Below are 27,230 nucleotides of genomic sequence, written 5' to 3'. Positions count from 1 at the left end.
ACAAACAATAGGTTTTGCAAAGCCCGCGTGCTTCTCTGGTGACAAATACATGCTCGTTACGATGATGAGCGTAATATATTTTCAATATATTTCCAATATATTTCCATTTATTTAAACTTGTTGTAATATTATGACTTTATTCCCATAAGATTTTTTCCAGACATAATTTCATTAAAAAAAATACTTACAAAAAAATAATAAATACTTCATTTTGTTGTGTGTATTTATTAAGAAAAGTTATATTTTTACAATTTATAATATTATTTATTAAGAATAATCCATTTTCTGTCTGGCCATCTTCTATTTTCTACGAAAATTAAAGTGTTAATATCATGAGGTGAAAAATGTAATTTAGTAGTCAAGAGTTGAAATATTAAAGTGACATTTTTAAGTAATAATATTTCATAATAATTCCTCAAATTGAACTGAATTATCCCTGAGGGATTCCATGCTGTACTATTATAAACAAACACAACGTACTTTAGAACAGAAAGGAAGCTTACAGTGGTTGTCATCTTCAAAATAAATTAATCATTAAACATCAGTGTGGATTGTATCGTTTAATATGTTATTGTGAATATGCTAATTTAACCTGTTTATATGTATGATTAAACAGAGAGAGCGTGAAGTCAGCATTGCACATTATTTCAATAATTTATAATTTAAATAATGTGACTGCGTGCGATTCCTTGAGTGTGGGCTTTATTGTGAAAGTGTATACCGGAAACAGTACTGTTGTCAAGCAGAGGCACAGCAACTCAACCTTCCAGACTTCCACCCGGCGGTTGCTGACAAGAGCGTCACCGGTCAAAGGCTCAGTGTGAGCAGACACTCTTCGACGGACACTCCTGACACCTTTCAATGTTTTATCAAAGCTGTAAAAGCTCACTATTGCTGTTTTTTTTAAAAAATATAGTTTATATCATAAGAACAGAAGAAGTGAACTCGACTTGTGTGGGTCCTGCCTTTCAATTTGCTAGCAACCTGCTCCGGCTTGTTTGATGGACTGAATCAGCAGCACATTCACGGCCAAAGTCTCCTTTCTCTTCGGGCGACTTTTGCTCCTTTTCGACGGGACCAATTTGTGTTTTTTTGGATACTGTACACATCCTAACGTTTCTTGGCGGTCTGCACCTGTGTAAAAGAGTCTCAGGTAAGACTTTTTAGCAACTATTTATCGCAAACAAGCGAGTCTTAAGGTCAATTTGGGTTTACCTCTATATTAGAATTTACGGTAATTTCCGTAGTTTTGATGTTTTTTCTGTGCTAAACAAGTGAATTGTTTCTCATTGAAGTGACATTTTCACCCCAATTTCCACACCTTTGGGTTTTTTTGGGGGGTTGAATGGATGTGGGTTGATTTTAAAGGTTAAAACATGAAAAGGAAGCCATCTTGTGGTTTTCCACACAATCAAAGATTTTCACTCACTAACGCAGGTAGAGATGCACACAACGGAAGTATTTGTAGAGATTGTTTACGTGAAGAAACGTCACGTTTACAAGTCAACATGCCCGAAAAGGAGTAGGAAGAAGCACAGCCTATTTAAAAAAAAAAATAAAAATAACATACATTATTATTTTTTATTTATTTGTCATGATATTACAACAAATTGGGATATTTTTTATACGCTATTTGCCCTCGTATTACAATTTCAACTGTTTTCCCTCTTAATATTACAAGTTTGTAATTTATAATTACAGTCAGACTTTTTTTTTAATATTTTAACTTACAGCTGGTTTAAAATTTTCCAAATATTTCAACTTTAATAATGTTATGACTTATATTTTCATATAATTTCCTCCTGTCTAAGTAATAATTCATAACCAAACATTCTTAACAGAAGCCATCTTGTGGTTTTCCCCGCACAATCAAAGATTTTCACTCACTAACGCAGGTAGAGATGCACACAATGGAAGTATTTGTAGAGATTGTTTACGTGAAGAAACGTCACGTTTACAAGTCAAAATGCCCGAAAAGGAGTAGGAAGAAGCACAGCCTATTTAAAAAAATAATAAAAATAACATTATTTTTATTTATTTGTCATGATATTACAACTTTCAAACAATTGGATATTTTTTTATACACTATTATTGGTCCTCATATTACAATTTCAACTGTTTTCCCTCTTAATATTATAAGTTTGTAATTTATAATTTTTTTTTTTATATTTTAACTTTATGCCCTGAACATTACAGGTGGTTTTTCCAAATATTTCAACTTTCATAATGTTATGACTTATATTTTCATATTATAATTTCCTCCTGCCTCAGTAATAATTCATAACCAAACATTGTCATAGTATTTTAACTTTTAAAATAACATTTAAAAGCTGTATTAAAATATTATATTTTATATATTATATTTATTCCTGTAAAATTTAAATCATTTTCTCATAAGTATGACTTTTTTTCTCTGAATATTTTACTTCATTCCCATAAAATGACAATGTTCTTTCCCATTCTAAGCTTATTGTGTGCTGGAGGTATGCTGGAGCCTATCCCAGCTGACTTTGGGTGGGTGGGAGGCGGGGTGCAGCCCCAGGCTGGTGCCCAGCCAATAGCAGGGCACATAATTTAGTCTCTCCAGTGAACCTAACATGCGTGTTTTTGGAATGTGGGAGGTAAAAGCACCCCCCCCCCCCCCCACACACACACACACAGGGAGAGCGTGCAGACTCCACACAGAGATGCCCAAACAGGGATTCAAACCCAGAATCTTCCCGGTCTCCTGACTGGGTGGCCAACATGCTAACCACTAATGTCATGATAGCTTTTTCTTGTAATGTTATAACTTTATATTGTCATTATTTTTTTCCCTTTTTTTTTGTTAAATACTATTTTTAGGATACCGCATGTTGGCCACACAGTCAGTGGGTAGTCCGGCTTCCTCCCACATTCCAAAAACATGCATGTTCTCTTCCTTGGAGATGCTAAATTGCGTATAGGTAGGATTGTGATAGTGAGTGGTTGCTATGTAGACGTTTGTACCCCCATACAGATGTTTTAAATGAGATTATGCTTGCCCGTTATTAGGGATTATCGGGTTGTTTTTAGCTGGTTGGAAACATCCCAGGAAGATGAAATTCAATATTTTCCTATTTGTTGCCAATAAACTAAATAAACCGGGCTAATAAATTGACAATAAAAGCGCAAATACTGCGGATTTCAGAAAACAACCGATGGAGTGATACAGCACTCTACAAGAAGCAATGAAGTCTATAAAATTAAAAAAATTAAAAAAAAAAATCAAAAAATTGTTACAATTATAATGATGAAAATGGTAATATTAATAATTATAATAATAGTGATAATAACAATAATAATGGTAATAATGATAAAGATTATAACAATGAGGCGGCACGGCGGTCGAGTGGTTAGCGCGCAGACCTCACAGCTAGGAGACCAGGGTTCAATTCCACCCTCGGCCATCTCTGTGTGGAGTTTGCATGTTCTCCCCGGTGCATGCGTGGGTTTTCTCCGAGTACTCCGGTTTCCTCCCACATTCCAAAAACATGCTAGGTTAATTAGCCACTCCAAATTGTCCATAGGTATGAATGTGAGTGTGAATGGTTGTTTGTCTATATGTGCCCTGTGATTGGCTGGCCACCAGTCCAGGGTGTACCCCGCCTCTCGCCCGAAGACAGCTGGGATAGGCTCCAGGAAAAAGCGGTAGAAAATGAATGAATGAATAATAATAATGATAATAATGATAATAACAATAATAATATTACAATGATAATCGCAGGGGAAAACAAGACTGTGGCATGAACATGATTATTTTATTTGATTGATGTAAGAAATGCACTGTAATATTTCATATATTTGCCCCCCAAAAAATAAAAAAAATAAAAATTTAAAAAAACAACATGGAGTAATATTCATGCTAAGTGAATGAATCTTACTTTTGTATCTGTTTCCCCTTTTCCAAGTCCCGTTTTGGTGCTTTTACTTTGTGAAATGCAAACACTGCAGTGGGCGTGTGCCCCCCCCCCTTTTTTTTTAGTGTTGACTTAATTCTGTATATAACGAGGAATAGAAAGCCCCCCTGATGGCAAATCGAAGCGTGTGACCCTCACCTAAGGTCACAGCAAAGGAGGTTTGGGGGGGGGGTGATGATCTTAATTAACATGCTGGCCTTTGTCCGTTTGTGTGCTGTTATTGATTTAATTCCCAAATGTCCGTCACATTCCACCTGCTCCACCAATTTCCTTACTTCGAGGTACAGATAACTGTCTCACACACACACACAGCATCACCATGGCGATAGCAAGAATGCATAGCCCACGGAGCATTCCAAGCCATCTTTTCTGGGGGTCGTCCACTTCAACTTGAGCTTTTATCTTCTCTGCTCCTACCTGCGCCGTAGGATGTCATTTGACTTCCTGCCAAGCGTGTTCGAGTCCCACAGAGGATCTCAGCTCAGGATATGACTCTGAGTTGCCGTTTTTCCACGACGCAAGTACTGTAGTCCGGAGTTGTAAATCTACACACACAAGGGGGGGGGGTTGTATTGTGTGAGGGGAAACAAACCCACATCTTATCTTACACAGCGGCACTGGCAGCCGCTAACGACATTGTTGCACAGTGCACATACCTCACGGCGGCGATAAAAAAGAAGTTTCCAGACCGCGTAACGCTCTCAGATGCCTTTTGTTTCTGCACAAAACACGTGTCGTTGCGTGACGTGCCGTAAGACATGCAGGTGCGGGTGAAACCTTCGCTCCTTTTTAGCCGCCAAGATCCCAGATAAGAACCGTAAAATGGCAGCCTGGCTTGTTCAAGGGTCAAACTATGGAGTATGTAATCATCAAACTAAATAAAAGTAAAGTAAAATTACTCACATTTGCTACCTAACATTGTTTACTGTCATGCGAGTGGAAAAATAAGTTTAACTGCTTTGTATTCAAAGTTAAAAACAATAAATTATGTTCTTGCTGTTTATTCTGTGTTTGATAAAACTAAACAAAGTAAAACTACTACTAAGACGCTAACCGCTGTGTATTAATTAAAAAAAACATACATTGTGGATTTGCTTGTAATATCCATTAAAAGCTAAACAAAGTCAGTGAAAAGCCAGTAAAGGGTGTACATGCTGTACTCAAACTCAATAAAAGTAAAGTAAAATTACTCACACATGCTAATTCACCTCGTTTGCTGTCACAATGGTATGTAAAGGAGTTTACCCGTTGTATGTTAAAAGTTAAAAACAATACATTGTGCATCTTCAACTTAACCTCTTGTATAACTGTGAGAAAACTAAATAAAAGTAAAGTAAAACTACTCACACATGCTAATTCACCTCGTTTGCTGCCATAATGGTGTTTAAAGGAGTTTACCCGTTGTATGTTAAAAGTTAAAAACAATACATTGTGCATCTTCAGCTTAACCTTTTGTATAACTGTGAGAAAACTAAATAAAAGTAAAGTAAAACTACTCACACATGCTATATTACCCGATTTGCTGCCATAATGGTATGTAACAGTTAACAACAATACAGTGTCCGTCTTCCATTTAACCTTTGTTTAACTGTATAAAACTAGAATAAATAAAAGTAAAGTAAAACTACTCACACCTGCTACCTAACATTGTTTACTGTCATGCAAGTGGAAAATAAGTTTAACTGCTTTGTATTCAAAGTTAAAAACAATAAATTATGTTCTTGCTGTTTATTCTGTGTTTGATAAAACTAAAAAAAGTAAAACTACTAAGACGCTAACCGCTGTGTATTAATTAAAAAAAACATACATTGTGGATTTGCTCGTAATATCTATCAAAAGCTAAATGAAGTCAGTGAAAAGCCAGTAAAGGGTGTACTTGCTGTACTCAAACTCAATAAAAGTAAAGTAAAACTACTCACACATGCTAATTCACCTCGTTTGCTGCCATAATGGTGTTTAAAGGAGTTACCCGTTAAAAGTTAAAAACAATACATTGTGCATCTTCAGCTTAACCTTTTGTATAACTGTGAGAAAACGAAATAAAAGTAAAGTAAAACTACTCACACATGCTATATTACCCGATTTGCTGCCATAATGGTATGTAACAGTTAACAACAATACAGTGTCGGTCTTCTATTTTAACTTTGTTTAACTGTATAAAACTACAATAAATAAAAGTAAAGTAAAACTACTCCCACACGCTGTTTAGCATGGTTTGCTGCCATAATTATATAAAAAGGAGTTAGCCGTTGTATGTTAAAAGTTAAAAACAATACATTGTGCATCTTCAGCTTAACCTTTTGTATAACTGTGAGAAAACTAAATAAAAGTAAAGTAAAACTACTCACACATGCTATATTACCTGATTTGCTGCCATAATGGTATGTAACAGTTAACAACAATACAGTGTCCGTCTTCTATTTAACTTTTGTTTAACTGTATAAAACTAGAATAAATAAAAGTAAAGTAAAACTACTTCCACGCGCTGTTTAGCATTGTTTGCTTCAGTTGTGTAACTGCCATTTAACCTTGTTTGATCAAACTAAATAAACATCGACGTTTGCTGGCTGAGAGAAATGGAGGTGAGTACTATAAAGGTCTATGGTCTGTGGCTCTATGGTTATCGTCACACTTTTCCTCCTTTTGACTTCCCTGGTACACTTTTGTTTCTACACAAAAATGCCAATGTTTACTTAAATAACAACGAAAAAAAGCATCATTTCTCTTTCCGTTGTTGTCCGCCATGAGGGATGAACGTTCAGAAAGGGGCCGCTGACCTTTAACCCTCATTCACGCGAGCTGTCAGCGCAGCTCTGCGGCGGCGAGACAACAAAGCGCTGCTATTGTCTCCCGATTCACTCTTCCTCGGACAGTCCCCGCCTGTGTGTGCAGCCACGCTGAAAGGACGGGGGCCGAGCCGTGACGGGAGCGTCCCTCGCCAGCCGTGCTCCTCCATAGCCAAACGTGATTGTGGTCTGTGGGAGCCGCAACGTGCTGCGCAGGAAGCCGAGGCCGAGCGATTCCATGAGGAAATTCTCTGGCGATGACTTGAGTGGAAAGGAACACACCATTGTTGTATTTGATATGAGGCTGGAATCAACTCTCTACATCCACTCAAACATTGTGATGTCGCACTGTTTTGTGCGGCCCTGAACGCATCAGGTGTCTTCCGGCTCCGATTGAATCAGGTGATAAGCATGTGGAGGACGTTTGGGGGCAGTTCATCCCAGCGAGACATTTATGTGTACTAAGAGGAATTAAACACATTGGAATATAAGATGAAAATAAGATGAAAAATAAATAAACAAATCAAGAAGAAAGAAAATCAATCAATCAGTAATAAATAAATATAATAATAATAATAATAAAAACTTAAGAAACCACATATAGTTGGTGGGTAGACAAATTATTTTTTTTAGATTAAAATGAACAAAGCATTATTAGAGCCCTGTAGACATGACAAAACACGACTATAGTCACATTTATACTCTTTTTATTTACAACATATTGCGCAACTGCAGGGTCTTGAGACACATGCTAACTCGCAAACTAGAGAGCTAGCGACCTAAACGGTAGCCTTCATGTTATTTCCTTTAAACTTAAATAGCCAAAAACGTACCACTTCCACACAGATAGGGAGGATAACTATTAACAGTTATTTAACCTTTAACATGAACATTAATCAAACGTAATAATATTTTCTGGGTACATGATACCATACAGCATCCATATCAAACTTGCGCGGGCCGCACTAACACTAAATTGGTGTTCTGCGGGCCGCATGTTTGAGACCCCTGCTGTACACCTTTTTTCTTCATAATATTAGAACTTTTTTCTCTTAATATTATGACTTTATGCTCTTGTTGTTTTTTTTTTTGTTTTTTTTTTACTTTTTTCATGTGCTGAATGTGCAATAATTACTATTAAAAATAATAATAATATATAAATTGTTGTTATAATAATTGCTGTTTTATAAATTGTTCTTTTTTAATTTGTTTAATTATTTTTATTATTTTTTTACAGCATGCCCATGGCACTAAATTGCCACTCTTTTTTTTCATTTTTTCCTGTTATATTATTTTTTCCTTTTTTAAAAATTACTTAAATTAATTTAATAAACTATATCATGTGCAGAGGGCCCACATTTTTTTTCCTGTTTTGTTTTAATTGAATTTTATTATTTTTTATTATTTTTGGGGGGGGGGGTATGCTGAGGCTCAATTTAATAAAAAAAAATAAAACCACCAGACACAAAATGGCCCCTGGACCACACTTTGTACACCAGTGCCCTCACTTTTTTTGCAGTCAATTATTTCCGCTTTTGCGCATATTGAGTCATAGTCGTTGTCCTCAATGTTATCTCCACTTGCTATGACACATTTTATTGTATGTGTGTCTGGGTGAAGATGATGATGATGATGATGGTATTTTATTGTATGTGTGCCTGGGTGAAGATGAAGATGATGGTAACACGCAGTGACTCATATCCCGATATGATGATGCGGGGTGCATGAAAAAAAATGACTGGCAAACATGGTAACATGCATGGAGGTCACAGAGGCCTGCGTGAGACGGTGGATAAGCGGTAACAATAGCGTGGGTTTGTTGCGTGTTTCAGCAAGCTGAAACGTGTCTGTGTGTGTGTGCGTGTGCGTGTGTGTGTGTGTGCACGTGTGAGAGGACCGCCAAAAAGCAAACACACACACCCTCCTTCCTGTGTAGCGTACTTGCGTGAGGGTGCGTATGCACACAGAAGAGTGTTGTGTTCAGGAGCACGCTGAGCTGGTGCTTCTCCCGTACGTGCGTCCCCTCCATCCATCAAGACGCCGCCTACAGTCGGGTCACGGAGGATGAGGCCGCTGTGAGTCACAGAATGAAGCCTGTGTGACGGCTGATGAGTGTTAACGGATGCCTAACGAGCTCCGCAAAGAAGTTGTGTCACTTCAATGTCGGCTCTGTTTGCTAAAACGTAGCATGAAAAGACCTCAGGCGGGGGTGGGGCACGTCTTACATTCATTTGTTTATTTGGCCCGCCTACATTAAGTGTCTGTGTACACCTGGGGGGGTGGGGGGGGGATTTGCAAATCGGTTATATTCCAAGAAAAAAGCACCTCTGAGCTTTGACATGTAGGCGGAAAATACTATTATGACTATTAAAATACTACTGTAATGACTATCAACTTGTGGGGATTTCCACAGATTTTCCACATATTTCCATCTTCAATCATTATCATAATAATCTTGGGACATTTTCTACTCATAATATTATTACATTGTGTCCGTAATATTGTAGCTTTATTATTATTATTATAGCTTTCTTTCTCATAATATTACAACTTGATAGAAATAACATGTTTTTTTCTTTAATATTTTATCTTTATTTATATTATTATTACTATTATTATTCACACAGTCACATTTTGGCGGTGTTAGCATGCTAATGTTACAATGCTAACATCATTTCTCATAATATTACAACTTGATAAAAATACAACATTTATTTCTTTAATATTTTATCTTTATTTTACATTATTATTATTATTCACAAAGTTGCATTTTTGGGTGTTAGCATGCTAATGTTACGATGCTAACATAATTATAATGCTAACATAATTTCTCATAATATTACAACTTGATAGAAATAACACATTTATTTCTTTAATATTTTATCTTTATTTTACATTATTATTATTATTATTAACACAGTTGCATTTTTTGGGGGTGTTAGCATGCTAATGTTACGATGCTAACATAATTATAATGCTAACATAATTTCTCATAATATTACAACTTGATAGAAATAACACATTTATTTCTTTAATATTTTATCTTTATTTTACATTATTATTATTATTAACACAGTTGCATTTTTTGGGGGTTAGCATGCTAATGTTACAATGCTAACATAATTTCTCATTATATTACAACTTGATACAAATTACAACTTACTTACTTACTTACAACTTACAACTTGATTACAAATACACATTTTTTTCTTTAATATTTTGTTTTAATACTTTGTTTCACATTATTATTATTATTATTATTATTCACACAGTAGCATTTTTGAGTGTTAGCGTGCTAATGTTACGATGCTAACGTAATTATAATGCTCACATTATTTCTCATAATATTACAACTTTATAGAAATAAAAAAAAATCTTTAATATTTTATCTTTATTTATATTATTAGTATTATTATTATTCACACAATCACATTTTTGGGTGTTAGCCTGCTAATGTTACTATGCTAACATACGTAATTATACTACCATTATTAGCACTTATACAAAGACACAGCGCTCTTAAGTGTTAGCATGCTAACATTAGCATTGTTAGCATTCTTCAAGTCATCCAACCCCTTCCATGGTATGTTTTTTTAAAACATGTAAATATGTAGATAAAATAAATGTAAATAAATAAATGTAATGGGGGGGAAACTTTGGCGCTTGGCGGAGGTCTGCTCTTTCCTGTCTCGTTTAGAAGGCTTTTCTATACTCCGAAAATATTCCGTTTATAAATAAGCAGTCCTGCTTTGCAGGAATTCAGTTGGGACCAATTAACCGTGATTGCCCCGCGACCCTCATCAGGTTAAGCGGTACAGAAAATGCATGGATAGACGAGGTCTGCAGGAGTCGTGACTGAAGTCCATGTCAGCATTGTGACATCTCAATGTTGGAATGAATCATATCAAACTGGCAGAGGGTTGAAAAAGAGGAAATCGTTGTTGTGTGTGTGTGTGCGTTGAAGTGGAAGACTGTTTCCATTGATAAGAGTGCACAAACGTCCCACTGTGTTTGTGTTCCTTGATAGCAGCGTGAAGCTGGGACGCGGTCCTGTGGATAAGAATTGTATCGTTAAGAAAACGTTATTTTGCCTGTCGATGAGGGCACGCTGCTTTAAATACATGCTATATGATAGCTCAGGGGTCTCAAACACGCGGCCCGCGGTCCAAATGTGGCCCGCAGGACACTAGTTTGAGGCCCCCGCCTTGATATGAAAGTTTAATGTTAGTGCGGCGTTACAATTATTATTATTATTATATCAACATTGTTACGCCCAAGAACTACGTTACCGCTATAGTACACCTCGCCACACCAGTTAGCTACTAGCCGGCTAGCGACTAGCTTCAGCACACGCTCGCTCACAATGCCTCATGCCACTTGCGTATAACCATTAAACCAGGGGTCTCAAACACGCGGCCCCCGCCTTGATATGAAAGTTTAATGTTAGTGCGGCCGGCGCAAGTTTGATATGGATGCTGTATGGTATCATGTACCCAGAAAAAATTATTACGTTTGATTAATGTTCATGTTAAAGGTTAAATAACTGTTAATAGTTATCCTCCCTATCCGTGTGGAAGTGGTAAGTTTTGGGCTTTTTAAGTTTAAAGGAAATAACTTGAGGGCTACCGTTTAGGTCGCTAGCTTTCTAGTTTGCGAGTTAGCATGTGTCTCAAGACCCTGCAGTTGCGCAATATGTTGTAAATCAGGGGTCTCAAACACGCGGGATACTAGTTTGAAGCCCCCGCCTTGATATGAAAGTTTAATGTTAGTGCGGCCCGCGCAAGTTTGATATGGATGCTGTATGGTATCATGTACCCAGAAATAATTATTACGTTTGATTAATGTTCATGTTAAAGGTTAAATAACTGTTAATAGTTATCCTCCCTATCCGTGTGGAAGTGGTAAGTTTTTGGCTATTTAAGTTTAAAGGAAATAACTTGAAGGGTACCGTTTAGGTCGCTAGCTCTCTAGTTTGCGAGTTAGCATGTGTCTCAAGACCCTGCAGTTGCGCAATATGTTGTAAATAAAAAGAGTATAAATGTGACTATAGTCGTGTTTTGTCATGTCTACAGGGCTCTAATAATGCTTTGTTCATTTTAATCTGAAAAAAATCATTTGTCTACCCACCAACTATATGTGGTTTCTTAAGTTGTTATTATTTGCCGTTTTATTATTATTATATTTATTTATTACTGATTGATTGATTTTCTTTATTCTTGTTTGTTTATTTTTCATCTTATTTTGTGCAGAAAAATAAAAATTAAGATATTTGAGAACAGTGGAATGTTTTATCAGAGCTTTTATTGTAGAAAATCGGAACCAAAGCACTGAAAAATGTTGTATATTTTTCTGTTTTTAATAAATGCGGTTTTTTTTTGGGGGGGGGGACCTGATGCGGCCCAGTCTCACCCAGACCCTAGCTCCAGTGGCCCCCAAGTAAATTGAGTTTGAGACCCCTGTGCTAGCTGCTGTGGTATTGTATGCTTTGTTAAGAGTTGTTCTTTTTGCCACAGATGGAAGCCCCGCTTGCCGAGCGTCTGCGGGCGGCGTTGATTATCGTCATCCTGCTCCGCTCCACCGGTAAGGTCACGCTAGTCGCTAGTCACACCGAGGTACACATTAATATTATTTCATCATCCGCTAGCTTCAAGCGACCGGGACCTGAACTTCTGCGGCACCTGGCGCCACGGCAAACACCCGCTGAGCCTGAGGTTCGACATCGCCCCCGGCTGCGACGGCCTCTCCATATCGGCCGACGAGAGGTCCCTGGTCGTCAGCGGGCGCATGGCGGCTCAGTGTCGACGCTCCGGCGTGCATCACCTCGGTCCTGAAGCGCTCGGCACCCAAGAGGAGAGCAGCTTCTGCCTCCAGTGGGAGCCGCTGCAGGACCAGCTGAAGCTACAGGTAGATACATGATGATGATGGGGGGGGGTCGGGGTACCGCACTGGCCACTTCCTGGAGGTCAACCACTTGACCAGGCGTTGTTGGACGCCTGCAACTGAAGTTTCTTCTTTCAATGAATCCATAGGCCCCAGACCAAGGGTGTCTGAACTTTTTCCAATGAGGGCCACAAAGTGTTTTTGATTTATTAAATTTTTTTTTTACTCATAACATTTTGACTTAATTCTCATAAAAAATACACCTATTTTTTGCCATTTTTTGCCCTTGGCTTTTTTGTTATATTAACCAACTATTACATTTTTTCTCCTAATTATGAGTATAATATTTTTACTTCTCTTTTTCTACTTCTCACAACACAAAAGCTTTTTCCACAACCTATTTTTATTTTTTTTTGTATTTTTGTTTTACTTTAAAAACAACATATTTTGTCTTTATTATTTCAACAAAAATGATATATTTTTTCCTCATATTATGAGTTTATTCCCGTTAACAAGAAGGTAACAATATTATTATTCAATACAATAATATTTTTTCTCTTACTTTTTTGTCTTCATATTTTAACAGTGTTCTTGTAAAATTGCCGTTGTTTTTTTGTTTTTTTTTTCATTTTTGCTACATTTTCAGAATGTGCAGATCCCAAAATAGATGTCAATTATTTGGTTGTTGGATTAATCGTCGATTAACTTTTGCAGCTCTCTATTATTGGCAGCATTTGTATCATCTGCCAGCTATTCCCCATATTAGCATGCTAGTATTGCTAGCATGCTAACATTCACACAGTCGCATATTTAGCCTTTTTCACAGGTAGACACTATTTTTGCTAGGTGGTAGCGTGCTAATGTTTGCATGTTAGCATTTTTTCCATTTTCATGAATATGAATTTAAGCGGATACCAAAATAGATGTCAATTAATTTGTTGTCGGATTAATCATCGATTAATTGTTGCAGCTCTTCATTTTTGGCAGCATTTGGATCATCTGCCAGCTATTCCCCATATTAGCATGCTAGTATTGCTAGCATGCTAACATTCACACAGGCGCATATTTAGCCTTTTTCATAGGTAGACACTATTATGCTAGGTGGTAGCGTGCTAATGTTTGCATGTTAGCATTTTTGCCATTTTCATGAATATGAATTTAAGCGGATACCAAAATAGATGTCAATTAATTTGTTGTCGGATTAATCATCGATTAATTGTTGCAGCTCTCCATTATTGGCAGCATTTGGATCATCTGCCAGCTATTCCCCATATTAGCATGCTAGTATTGCTAGCATGCTAACATTCACACAGGCGCATATTTAGCCTTTTTCATAGGTAGACACTATTATGCTAGGTGGTAGCGTGCTAATGTTTGCATGTTAGCATTTTTGCCATTTTCATGAATATGAATTTAAGCGGATACCAAAATAGGTGTCAATTAATTGGTTGTCGGATTAATCATCGATTAATTGTTGCACTTCTTCATTTTTGGCAGCATTTGGATCATCTGCCAACTATTCCCCATATTAGCATGCTAGTATTGCTAGCATGCTAACATTCACACAGGCGCATATTTAGCCTTTTTCATAGGTAGACACTATTATGCTAGGTGGTAGCGTGCTAATGTTTGCATGTCAGCATTTTTGCCATTTTCATGAATATGAATTTAAGCGGATACCAAAATAGATGTCAATGAATTGGTTGTCGGATTAATCATCGATTAATTGTTGCAGCTCTTCATTTTTGGCTGCATTTGGATCATCTGCCAGCTATTCCCCATATTAGCATGCTAGTATTGCTAGCATGCTAACATTCACACAGGCGCATATTTAGCCTTTTTCATAGGTAGACACTATTATGCTAGGTGGTAGTGTGCTAATGTTTGCATGTTAGCATTTTTGCCATTTTCATGAATATGAATTTAAGCGGATACCAAAATAGGTGTCAATTAATTGGTTGTCGGATTAATCGTCGATTAACTTTTGCAGCTCTCCATTATTGGCAGCATTTGGATCATCTGCCAGCTATTCCCCATATTAGCATGCTAGTATTGCTAGCATGCTAACATTCGCACAGTAGCATTTTTAGCCCTTTTCATAGACACTATTATGCTAGGTGTTAGCATGCTAATGTTTGCATGTTAGCATTTTTTCCATTTTCATGAATATGAATTTAAGCGGATACCAAAATAGATGTCAATTAATTGGTTGTCGGATTAATCGTAGATGAATCTGCCAGCGAGTTATCTTGTATTTTATTGGATGCTACTCCCACTGCATTTTGCCGAGTGAACGCCTACACCAGGAAGTAGTGTGCAATTGCTCAAACTGAAACAGAAGCGTGAGAGTTAGCTGAATGTCAGACATTGGGTTTCACACAATCTAACCACATGAAAACATATTTAGCATCTTGGAAGTGCCGCTTAGTCACTCGGAAGCCTGAAAAAGCATCAGCGGCATTTTGACGTGTCAGTTCCTCAATCCACCGACTGATGAGCTGTAGTAGTTTCTAATCAGGAATGGCATGGAAGTGAAATCAATGTGGGGGGGGGTTACGGTACGCCATCGTCAGGGTTCCTGATTAACTACGCAAACCAAGCGTAACCAAATTAGCTCCAGTCCCACAGGTTAATGACGTCCTTGTGTGCCAATGCCAGAATAATGTACTGTATGGGCTAACTTTACCTCGCTCCCTTCACTTCCGCCTAGCCTAGCCTAGCCTAGCCTAACCTGACCGAGCCTAGCCTAACCTAATGTAATCTAATCTAGTCTAGCCTAACCTAATCTAAGCTAATTTAATCTAATCTAGCCTGACCTAACCTAATCTAGCCTAGCCTAATCTAATTTAATCTAATCTAGCCTGACCTAGCCTAACCTAATCTAGCCTAGCCTAATCTAATCTAATTCAATCTAATCTAGCCTAGCCTAATCCAATCTAATTCAATCTAATCTAGCCTGACCTAGCCTAACCTAATCTAATCTAGCCTAGCCTAGCCTAATCTAATCTAATCTAATCTAATTTAATCTACTCTAGCCTGATTTAGCCTGACCTAACCTAATCTAGCCTAGCCTAATCTAATTTAATCTAATCTAGCCTGACCTAGCCTAACCTAATCTAGCCTACCCTAATCTAATCTAATTCAATCTAATATAGCCTGACCTAGCCTAACCTAATCTAGCCTAGTCTAGCCTAACCTAATCTAATCTAATTGAATCTACTCTAGCCTGACCTAACCTAATCTAGCCTAGCCTAATCTAATTTAATCTAATCTAATCTAATCTAGCCTGACCTAGCCTAACCTAATCTAGCCTAGTCTAGCCTAGCCTAACCTAATCTAATCTAATTGAATCTACTCTAGCCTGACCTAACCTAATCTAGCCTAGCCTAATCTAATTTAATCTAATCTAATCTAATCTAGCCTGACCTAGCCTAACCTAATCTATTCTAGCCTAGTCTAGCCTAGCCTAGCCTGACCTAATCTAATCTAATGTAATCTACTCTAGCCTGATTTAACCTAATCTAGCCTAGCCTAATCTAATCTAATTCAATCTAATCTAGCCTGACCTAGCCTAACCTAATCTAATCTAGCCTAGTCTAGCCTAGCCTAACCTAATCTGATCTAATTTAATCTACTCTATCCTGACCTAGTTTAGCCTAATCTAATCTAATTTAATCTCATCTAGCCTGACCTAACCTAATCTAATCTATCCTAGCCTAGTCTAGCCTAGCCTAACCTAACCTAATGTAATCTAATCTAGCCTAACCTAGCCTAACCTAATCTAATCTAGCCTAGTCTAGCCTAGCCTAACCTAATCTGATCTAATTTAATCTACTCTATCCTGACCTAGCCTAGCCTAATCTAATCTAATTTAATCTAATCTAGCCTGACCTAATCTAATCTAGCCTAGCCTAATCTAATTTAATCTAATCTAGCCTGACCTAGCCTAGCCTAACCTAATCTAGCCTAGCCAAGCCTAGCCTTCCCCCATTTTTGATTTAGATTGTTTTTATTATTAAGTTTTCCCAATGTTTCAACTTGGTCTTTATTATCCACTCAGGCATCCCTGTGTGGAGTTTGCATGTTCTCCCCGGGTCCTCTGGTTTCCTCCCACATTCCAAAAACATGCATGTCAGGTTCATTGTTAGGTTCATTAGCTGGGATAGGCTCCATCATAGGTTGCCCACAGCCACGGCAGCCGACGTCACTTGAGTCTTGTGCCGACTGTGTCGTCGCTCAGGTGGGAGGCAAGACCTTCACTCTTTGCTGGCCCAGCGGCATGCCGGAGTCCTGCTGCACTTACCTGTCCCACGGCCCCAACGCCCCCGAGGCCGCCTACGGCATCGCCCACGGGACCATCAGGGATGACGTCATCACCCGGAAAACGCTGACTGCCTACAATTTCACCGGAATCTCCGACTTGTGCGGTGAGAGACGGGGGACGCCAGTCAATGTCTTTAACATTTTTCATGACTGACACCGCTTTTTTTTTTTGCAGCAACCTTCTGTCCAGACGGGAGCCATGGCCCCGCCCAAGTCAACGTGTAATTTCCTTTCGTTTTCACTGGCGCTAACAACGCCAGCGTGTGCTTTGTTTTAATAGCCGACTAAAGAAAACACATTTCACCCACTTGTCATCAGAGCTGCAGGAAATCACAGTTTGCCGCCAAAATGACCGTGCTGGGGGTGTGTTTATTTGTCTAGTTCTGGCCCGGCTGCCAACGCGGAGGCTCCCTGTGCAGCCCTCAGCGCTGAGGTGGACATGAAGGACGACTTTGGCGGCGTGGACATCAGCTCGCCCGTGAGTTGCACAAACTACTACAAACTAGAAAAAAGCCAGAAGGCGCTCTCACAGGCCACCACTGCCCTCTAGCGGCATGAGTCGGTATGACACGGCGTCTTTCCTGTTATAGTGGCTCTCCACCTTGTCATTAAAATGACATTGGAGGGGGTTTGTTCCAAAAGTGGATGAAAAGAAGGCTTTTTATGGCTTCACTGGTGTCGGCCTCCAGATTTAAGTGGCATGTAGACGCACGTTTGGCTGTCACTCGCAATTATTGGAACGTTTTGTGCTTCCAATTCCAAAGACTTTTTGCCTCCTACTGTATTTACAGTAGGTAAACAAGAAGAGCATCACAGTGTATTTACATCACAATTTCTTTAATTACTTTATAGTTGTCTTCATATTTGAGTTTTATGCACATATTTTGACATGTTTCATTCCACCGTTTGTGTAATTTATGAATGATGTCGTCTTTACATTTGGATCATATTTTTGACGTATTTCTATTGTCTGTTGTAATTTGGTCTATTAATTACTTAATTATGCAACTTTATGAAATATTTTTGACATATTGCTATTGTGTTCAACAATTTGGCTAATTAATAATGTAATCTTACATTTTACCCATTTTATTGTATTTTACATTTTATTAATATTTATGTATTTTATATTAATAAAATGTAAAATTGTTATTAATATGTGTATATTTTATATTAATAAAATTTAAAATACTATAAAAATGTGTAAAATTTGTAAAATTGAAGATCTCCAATTTTACAAATTTTTATTGTACTTTATTTTATTAATATAAAATATATAAATATTTAAAAAAATGTAAAATTTACATACTTTACATTTTATTAATATAAAATATATAAATATTTAAAAAATGTAAAATACAATAAAAATGTGTAACATTATTAATGTAATTTTATTAATATTTATATATTTTTTATTTGTATTTTTTTCATTATTGTTTTAACATTTCAGTTTGTGTAATTTACATCATCATCACAAATTTTTATACAATTTGCTTCGTTAATGAGATTTCTATATATTTTTTTATTATTATTTTAACATATGTTAGAAGTTTGTATAATTAATTCATAATCTTCATATTTTTATTTTTTTATCATATTTGTGATTTTTTGATTATTTTAACATATGTTTTATAATGTAATGTATAATTCATGAAAAATGTCAACTTCTTATACAAATAATCTTCACATTTGGAATTAGAATCATTTGTTTTATTAATTGATTATGTCCTGTTTGTATTTGCATTTTTTATCTTGTATTTTTTTCAATTAGTTTTCATGAATGAATCACAATACATCATATTTTATGAATATTTTCCAGGTAGTGGAAGGGGAGCCCCCCGAGCTGGCGACCTCCATCCACCTCCCCCCGGCCCTGAAGCAAGCTGCAAAGACCGACAGCAAGGTGGTCTACACCTTCTTCAGGAACAACTCCCTCTTCCAGGTGAGCTTTTCCTTCCACGCGGCCGCAGAGCTCGTCCCGCTTTGACACGTTCCTTGACCCGTCGCCCATCCGCCACCTTGGGATGATGTTTGCCTTTCAGGAGGGCCTGAAGGAGGTCAGGATCCTGGACGACGTGGTGGAAATCTCCATTGAGAATGAGGTCATCGAGGACCTGCCCGAGCCCATCAGGATTGGCTTCCATCACGACGTCGTCCCCGTAAGTTCCTTTCTTGGGTCGTGGTGAGACACGGCTCGTTTTTTTTATCGGCCCTGGTAGATCGCAACGTTACAGATGAATGAGAAAGAGCATGAAGTCAGAAAAGGATGAAAATAATAAAACGTTACAAACGAGCACAGTGAGAAACGTGATCTCTCCTATCAAATGTTCTCGTGAAAAATGTTCTTCCCTCAGCTGAGAAAGAAGATAGCGTTACTTTGGTCACAACACAAAGCCTTCAACTTCCTTCTCATCTCCTTTTCCAGAAAACACATTCAAGGTCGTGTGTCTCGTGGGACGCCAGGAAAGGTCTGACAAACCTCCCTACGCTCCTCATGCTCCATTGGCATGCTACTACGTACATGCTACGCACATGCTACTACGCACATGCTACTACGCACATGCTACTACGCACATGCTACTACGCACATGCTACTACGTACATGCTACGCACATGCTACTACGCACATGCTACGTACATGCTTCTACGTACATGCTACGTACATGCTTCTACGTACATGCTACACACATGCTACTAAACACATGCTACTACGTACATGCTACACACATGCTACTATGCACATGCTACACACATGCTACTACGTACATGCTACGTACATGCTTCTACGTACATGCTACACACATGCTACTAAACACATGCTACTACGTACATGCTATCACATACATGCTACTACGTACATGCTACACACATGCTACTAAACACATGCTACTACGTACATGCTATCACATACATGCTACTACGTACATGCTACACACATGCTACTAAACACATGCTACACACATGCCACTACATACATGCTACACACATGCTACTACGTACATGGTACACACATGCTACTCAACACATGCTACACACATGCTACTACATACATGCTACACACATGCTACTACATACATGCTACTAAACACATGCTACTACATACATGCTACTACGTACATGCTACACACATACTGCTAAACACATGCTACACACATGCTACTACATACATGCTACACACATGCTACACAAATGCTACTACACACATGCTACTATATACATGCTACACACATGCTACTAAACATATGCTACACACATGCTACTACATACTTGCTACTCAACACATGCTACTACGTACATGCTACACACATGCTGCTAAACACATGCTACACACATGCTACTACATACATGCTACACACATGCTACTACACACATGCTACTACATACAAGCTACACACATGCTACTACACACATGCTACTACATACATGCTACTCAACACATGCTACAACATACATGCTACGCACATGCTACAACATACATGATACACACATGCTACACACATGCTACTATGTACATGCTACTAAACACATGCTACTACACACATGCTGCTACGTACATGCTACACACATGCTACACACATGCTACTACATACATGCTACGCACATGCAACTACATACATGCTACACACATGCTACTACACACATGCTACTACATACATGCTACTCAACACATGCTACAACATACATGCTACACACATGCTACTAAACACATGCTACTACATACATGCTACACACATGCTACTCAACACATGCTACACACATGCTACTAAACGCATGCTACACACATGTTACTACACACATGCTACACACATGCTACCACACACCTGCTACACACATGCTACAAACATGCTACACATATTCATAGCCATGCAGCCGCGAAGCTTCAGCTACCATTAGCTCACTGCTTCATAATAATACTTTATATGCAGTACAAGTGAATTTGAATTTAGTGCCATTTTTATGTAAATATATATATATACAGTAAATATACAGTACATACTGTAATGTTCTTTTTATTGAATTTTCACATTTTTTAAATAGACGTTATTTAACGTCTATTGTGTGTGTGTTGCAATGTTGTGTAGATCCCATGAAGGTGACCTGGTCGGCGGCGGGATGTAAGACGCAGCAGAGAGGATCCAAACATACCGAATGTTTATGTGACCATCTCACCTACTTCACCGTGCTGGTGGTGAGACATGCTGACATCAACATACGCCACATATACGATACTTATACCAGGGGTCTCAAACTCAATTTACCTGGGGGGCCACTGGAGCTAGGGTCTGGGCAAGGCTGGGTTCAAGGCTCAGGTTTACCAAAAAAAAAAACAACACATTTATTAAAAACAGAAAAATATACAAACTTTTTCAGTGCTTTGGTTCCGATTTTCTACAATAAAAGCTCTGATAAAACATTCCACTGTTCTCAAATATCTTAATTTTTATTTTTCTGCACAACTGCAGGGTCTTGAGACACATGCTAACTGGCAAACTAGAGAGCTAGCGACCTAAACGGTAGCCTTCAAGTTATTTCCTTTAAACTTAAATAGCCAAAAACTTACCACTTCCACACGGATAGGGAGGATAACTATTAACAGTTATTTAACCTTTAACATGAACATTAATCAAACGTAATAATTTTTTCTGGGTACATGATACCATACAGCATCCATATCAAACTTGCGCTGGGCCGCGCTAACATTAAACTCTCATATCAAGGCGGGGGCTTCAAACTAGTATCCCGCGTGTTTGAGACCCCTGATTTACAACATATTGCGCAACTGCAGGGTCTTGAGACACATGCTAACTCGCAAACTAGAGAGCTAGCGACCTAAACGGTAGCCTTCAAGTTATTTCCTTTAAACTTAAATAGCCAAAAACTTACCACTTCCACACGGAGCGGGAGGATAACTATTAACAGTTATTTAACCTTTAACATGAACATTAATCAAACGTAATAATTTTTTCTGGGTACATGATACCATACAGCATCCATATCAAACTTGCGCTGGGCCGCGCTAACATTAAACTTTCATATCAAGGCGGGGGCCTCAAACTAGTGTCCTGCGGGCCACATTTGGGCCGCGTGTTTGAGACCCCTGATTTACAACATATTGCGCAGCTGCAGGGTCTTGAGACACATGCTAACTCGCAAACTAGAGAGCTAGCGACCTAAACGGTAGCCTTCAAGTTATTTCCTTTAAACTTAAATAGCCAAAAACCTACCACTTCCACACGCATAGGGAGGATAACTATTAACATTTGGCCCGCGGGCCGCATGTTTGAGACCCCTGATTTACAACATATCGCACAACTGCAGGGTCTTGAGACACATGCTAACTCGCAAACTAGAGAGCTAGCGACCTAAACGGTAGCCTTCAATTTATTTCCTTTAAACTTAAATAGCCAAAAACTTACCACTTCCACACGCATAGGGAGGATAACTATTAACATTTGGCCCGCGGGCCGCGTGTTTGAGACCCCTGACTTATACACTACATACGCAGTACATACAGTGAGAAGTATTTGATCCCCTGCTGATTGTGTCCATACCGTCTGTGTGTGTGTTCCACACCAGCAAGTGAAACCCGGACCGGTGCGCCACCTGCTGGCCTTGACGGCCATCACGTCTCTTGGCTGCGCCGTGTCGGTCATCAGCTGCATCGCTCTCATCGTCTTCCTCTGCAGGAGAAGGTTTTTTTCCGTTTTTTTTTTTTTTTTTAAACCAAAAAACGTGAAAAAGAAATACTTCTCCAGCTAGACTCTCCTTCCACCCCCGCCCCTCCAACAGGCGAGCCAAGGATCCGTCCACGCCGATCCACCTGGGCTTGGCCGTGTCCCTCACCTTCCTCAACCTGCTCTTCTTCTTCACGGGGGTCCTGGCAAACGCGGGCGGACACGATCTCTGCATCCTGGCGGCGGCCAGCCTCCACTACGCCCTGCTCAGCTCCTTCTGCTGGATGGGAATTGAAGTTTTCCACACCTTCTGGCTGGTCTACGTGGTCTTCAGACCCTCGCCGAACATCTGTGTGTGGAACCTGCTTGGTTTTGGTGAGTGACTCGACTCACGGACGCTTTGGAGATCACGCTTCTTATGAAAAGGCTTGAAAACCACTTTCTAGTTCTCCCCGCGGTGCCCGTGGTGGTCCTGGTTGCCATGGGAGATATTTACGGCCTGAGGGAGGTGGCGTCAAGTGAGGATGAAGACAATCCCTTCCTGATGTAAGCGTTTTTTCACTCCCAACAAATCCAGAGTACGAGTATCAGCCAAGTACTTTGTGAGTACACGTTTGTTTACAGGTGCTGGATGAAGAAGAACCACCAGGCTCTGCTGGCTCACTACTTGACCAACCTGACCTTCTTGGCCGTCCTGGTGTCTGCCGGCCTGGTGATGCTCTTCCTGGTCTACAGGGAGATCCGCCCCCGGGACGAATGGCGGAAGAGCCGCGTGGCCTTCTTCAGCATCTGGGGCCTCAGCTGTCTCTACGGGACCACCTGGGGTCTCACCTTCCTGGACTTTGGACCCTTCTCGGACTTTGTTCTCTTCCTCTCCTGCATCCTCAACTCCTTCCAAGGTATTTGTCACCCGACGGCGGTCACACGCCCAGATGTTCTGCTCCGAGGTCTTGCTATATTTAGTCGTTACGCTGCACGGCGGTCATGAGACAAGCTAGTGTGTGTCGTCCATTGTATCCACGCCGGAGTCTGTCATCAAGGCGCTGGGAGGAAGTGGCGCCTTTGACGGCAAACTGCGTACTTCCCCTCGCGTGCTTTGCTGCATGACAGCAGACAGGAGCATCAGGAGCATCAGGAGCATCAGTAGCATCAGGAGCATCAGTAGCATCAGTAGCATCAGGAGCATCAGGAGCATCAGGAGCATCAGTAGCATCAGTAGCATCAGTAGCAATTGTAGCATCAGTAGCAATTGTAGCATCAGTAGCAACTGTAGCATCAGTTGCAACTGTAGCATCTGTAGCATTAGTAGCAACTGTAGCAACTGCATCATCAGTAGCATCTGTAGCATTAGTAGCAACTGTAGCATTAGTAGCAACTGTAGCATCGGTAGCATCAGTAGCATTAGTAGCAACTGTAGCATCAATTGCATCTGTAGCATCTGTAGCAACTGTAGCATCTGTAGCAACTGTAGCATCTGTATCATCTGTAGCATCTGTAGCATCTGTATCATCTGTAGCATCAGTAGCATCTGTAGAAACTGTAGCAACTGCAGCATCAGGAGCATCTGTAGCATCAGTAGCAACTGTAGCATCTGTAGCAACTGTAGCAACTGTAGCATCAGTAGCAACTGTAGCATCTGTAGCATTAGTAGCATCTGTAGCCACTGTAGCATCTGTAGCATCAGTAGTATCTGTAGCATCAGTAGCAGCTGTAGCAGCTGTAGGAGCTGTAGCAGCTGTAGCAGCTGTAGCATCTGCAGCATCAGAAGCATCAGTAGCAACTGTAGCATCAGTAGCAACTGTAGCATCAGTAGCATTAATAGCATCTATAGCATCTGTAGCATCAGTAGCATCTGTAGCATCTGTAGAATCTGTAGCATCTGTAGCATCTGTATCATCTGTAGCATCAGTAGCATCTGTAGAAACTGTAGCAACTGCAGCATCAGGAGCATCTGTAGCATCAGTAGCAACTGTAGCATCTGTAGCAACTGTAGCAACTGTAGCATCAGTAGCAACTGTAGCATCTGTAGCATTAGTAGCATCTGTAGCCACTGTAGCATCTGTAGCATCAGTAGTATCTGTAGCATCAGTAGCAGCTGTAGCAGCTGTAGGAGCTGTAGCAGCTGTAGCAGCTGTAGCATCTGCAGCATCAGAAGCATCAGTAGCAACTGTAGCATCAGTAGCAACTGTAGCATCAGTAGCATTAATAGCATCTATAGCATCTGTAGCATCAGTAGCATCTGTAGCATCTGTAGAATCTGTAGCGTCTGTAGCATCAGGAGCATCAGGAGCATCAGTAGCATCAGGAGCATCAGTAGCAATTGTAGCATCTCTAGCATCAGTAGCAACTGTAGCAACTGTAGCATCAGTAGCAACTGTAGCATCAGTAGCATTAGTAGCAACTGTAGCATTAGTAGCAACTGTAGCATCAGTGGCATCTGTAGCAACTGTAGCATCAGTAGCAACTGTAGCATCTGTAGCATCAGTAGCAACTGTAGCATCTGTAGCATCAGTAGCATCTGTAGCATCTGCAGCATCTGTAGCAACTGTATCATCAGTGGCATCTGTAGCAACTGTAGCATCAGTAGCATCTGTAGCATCTGTAGCAACTGTAGCATCAGTAGCAACTGTAGCATCAGGAGTATCTGTAGCATCAGTAGCATATGTAGCAACTGTAGCATCTGCAGCATCAGTAGCATCAGTGGCATCAGTGGCATCAGTAGCAACTGTAGCATCAGTAGCATTAGTAGCATCTGTAGCATTAGTAGCAACTGTAGCATCAGTGGCATCTGTAGCAACTGTAGCAACTGTAGCATCAGTAGCAACTGTAGCATCTGTAGCATCAGTAGCAACTGTAGCATCTGTAGCATCAGTAGCATCTGTAGCATCTGCAGCATCTGTAGCAACTGTATCATCAGTGGCATCTGTAGCAACTGTAGCATCAGTAGCATCTGTAGCATCTGTAGCATCTGTAGCATCAGTAGCATCTGTAGCAACTGTAGCATCAGTAGCAACTGTAGCAACTGTAGCATCTGCGGCATCAGTAGCATCAGTGGCATCAGTAGCAACTGTAGCATCAGTAGCATTAGTAGCATCTGTAGCATTAGTAGCAACTGTAGCATCAGTAGGATCTGTAGCAACTGTAGCATCAGTAGTATCTGTAGCATCAGTAGCATCAGTAGCATCAGTAGCAACTGTAGGGGTGTTATTTCAGGTCTGGAGGGCTCTAATAATGTGAAAAACTGTATTTAGAAGTTAGTAAAATAGGAATTTTTCACCCGCTTGACAGACGAGCAGCAGGCTTCACTACACGTCTTAAAAAATGTAACCTAGCGCCATGTTGCCGTTGAAACGCGAGCGTGCCGTTGGCTCTGTAGCGTGACGCTGCGATGCTGACGCGTGGCGGCGGCGTGTGTGTGTGCTGTGGTCAGGCTTCCTGCTGATGCTGCGCTTCTGCGTGCTGGACTGGATGCGTAAACACCAGGCGAGAAGGAAGGAGTCGCCCGCCAAGGTCCGCCACGTGCCCGCCTCGCCATCCACCATCAGCCAAGAACCCCTGGAGCCGCTTTGTTCCGGTTCTTGACCCTTCCCGCCTCACCAGCGTTGACTCAGGTAAAGCCTTCACGCAGGCCCGGAGCCTGCACGTCTGTCTAGATCTACAACACCTAGACTGGCTCTAGTTGTCGAAGGCAACCTTTTTTTTTTTTTTTTTTTAAACTCAAAATGAAGCTTTATTTGCAGAGGGGGGACAATGAACGGTTCCTGCACTGATTTCCTGTTTCCTGTTGGATCTTAGCTAACCTCGGAACTCGGGTTGTGTACGGTTGTAGCACTTTAGATTTTCTATGTCTTCTATGTCTATTTTTTGCTTGTCGACATGTCAGCTTCAGCTTTACAGATGCCACGTGTCCGATGAATTGGGGCACGGCGTTTATTACAGCGGAGGCCACTATTTGAGGGAATACGCTAAGCACAAAAAAGGTGTGAATTTTTTATTTTATTTTTTATTTTTTACATTCGGGCGCCCAAAAAGGGAACTTTATTTTGAAAGTACCGTTTGTTCCAATGGCCGTTTCACATTTCACGTTATGCAAAACAACGCAGGGCGTTGGAGGTCATCTGATCTTTTTTGGAGAAAAAGACACATTTATCTGGTATCAAATGGCCAACATGATGTATTTTGTAAGTAGTACTTTGTAAGTAGTACTTTGTCATATTGTTTTTTTTATTTTCTTTCCCGTAAGAGTGAATGTGAATGGTTAGAAACTGTGACGTTTGCACTACTTGTATGTCTTCTGTGCTGTGTTGTCTTACTTGTTGATTGTAAATAAACAAAAAATTAAAAAAAAACACTTTTGTCAGCGTTTCATTGGACGGGTGGGTCCTGTGAGCCCGCCTTCTTCTATGACGGCCAATCAACTTCTTTCCCTTCTGCTCTGCTTCTTATGTGTGGGATTTTTTATCTTGTTTTATTTTGTTATTTTTGTCTACAGTATCAAATGTATAAAAAATTCCAGCTTCCCCAAAAACTTTAGAAAATATTTCTGTATATTTTTTGTTTTTACAATTTATATACTATTGTATATTGTTTTTTGTATTATTGTATTATCATTATTTGTATTATTGTTA

The 27,230-nt window shown here is 39.6% G+C and overlaps 1 protein-coding gene across 1 annotated transcript; it reads left to right on the top strand.

Annotated features, from left to right (window-relative positions):
* The first annotated feature begins 184 nt into the window (after window positions 1-184).
* On the top strand, window positions 185-26,311 carry adgrg1 (adhesion G protein-coupled receptor G1). Its single transcript, XM_058078836.2, has 15 exons — window positions 185-1,153; window positions 12,238-12,304; window positions 12,369-12,628; window positions 16,845-17,031; window positions 17,103-17,148; window positions 17,309-17,405; window positions 18,747-18,869; window positions 18,970-19,086; window positions 19,353-19,395; window positions 21,010-21,116; window positions 22,505-22,620; window positions 22,718-22,977; window positions 23,049-23,148; window positions 23,227-23,501; window positions 26,033-26,311. The coding sequence occupies exons 2-15, from the start codon at window positions 12,238-12,240 to the stop codon at window positions 26,182-26,184; spliced, it is 1,950 nt and encodes a 649-aa protein (XP_057934819.2). The 5' UTR covers window positions 185-1,153; the 3' UTR covers window positions 26,185-26,311.
* Window positions 26,312-27,230: the final 919 nt, after the last annotated feature.

The sequence above is a fragment of the Doryrhamphus excisus genome, linkage group LG1, assembly GCF_037039965.1.
Source record: "Doryrhamphus excisus strain RoL-2023G ecotype Guam linkage group LG1, RoL_Dexc_Guam_v1.1, whole genome shotgun sequence".
In the NCBI taxonomy this organism is placed as follows: Eukaryota; Metazoa; Chordata; class Actinopteri; order Syngnathiformes; family Syngnathidae; genus Doryrhamphus; species Doryrhamphus excisus.
The sequence above is the reverse complement of the archived record's forward strand: the minus strand, read 5'-3'. Positions and strand labels throughout refer to the sequence as shown.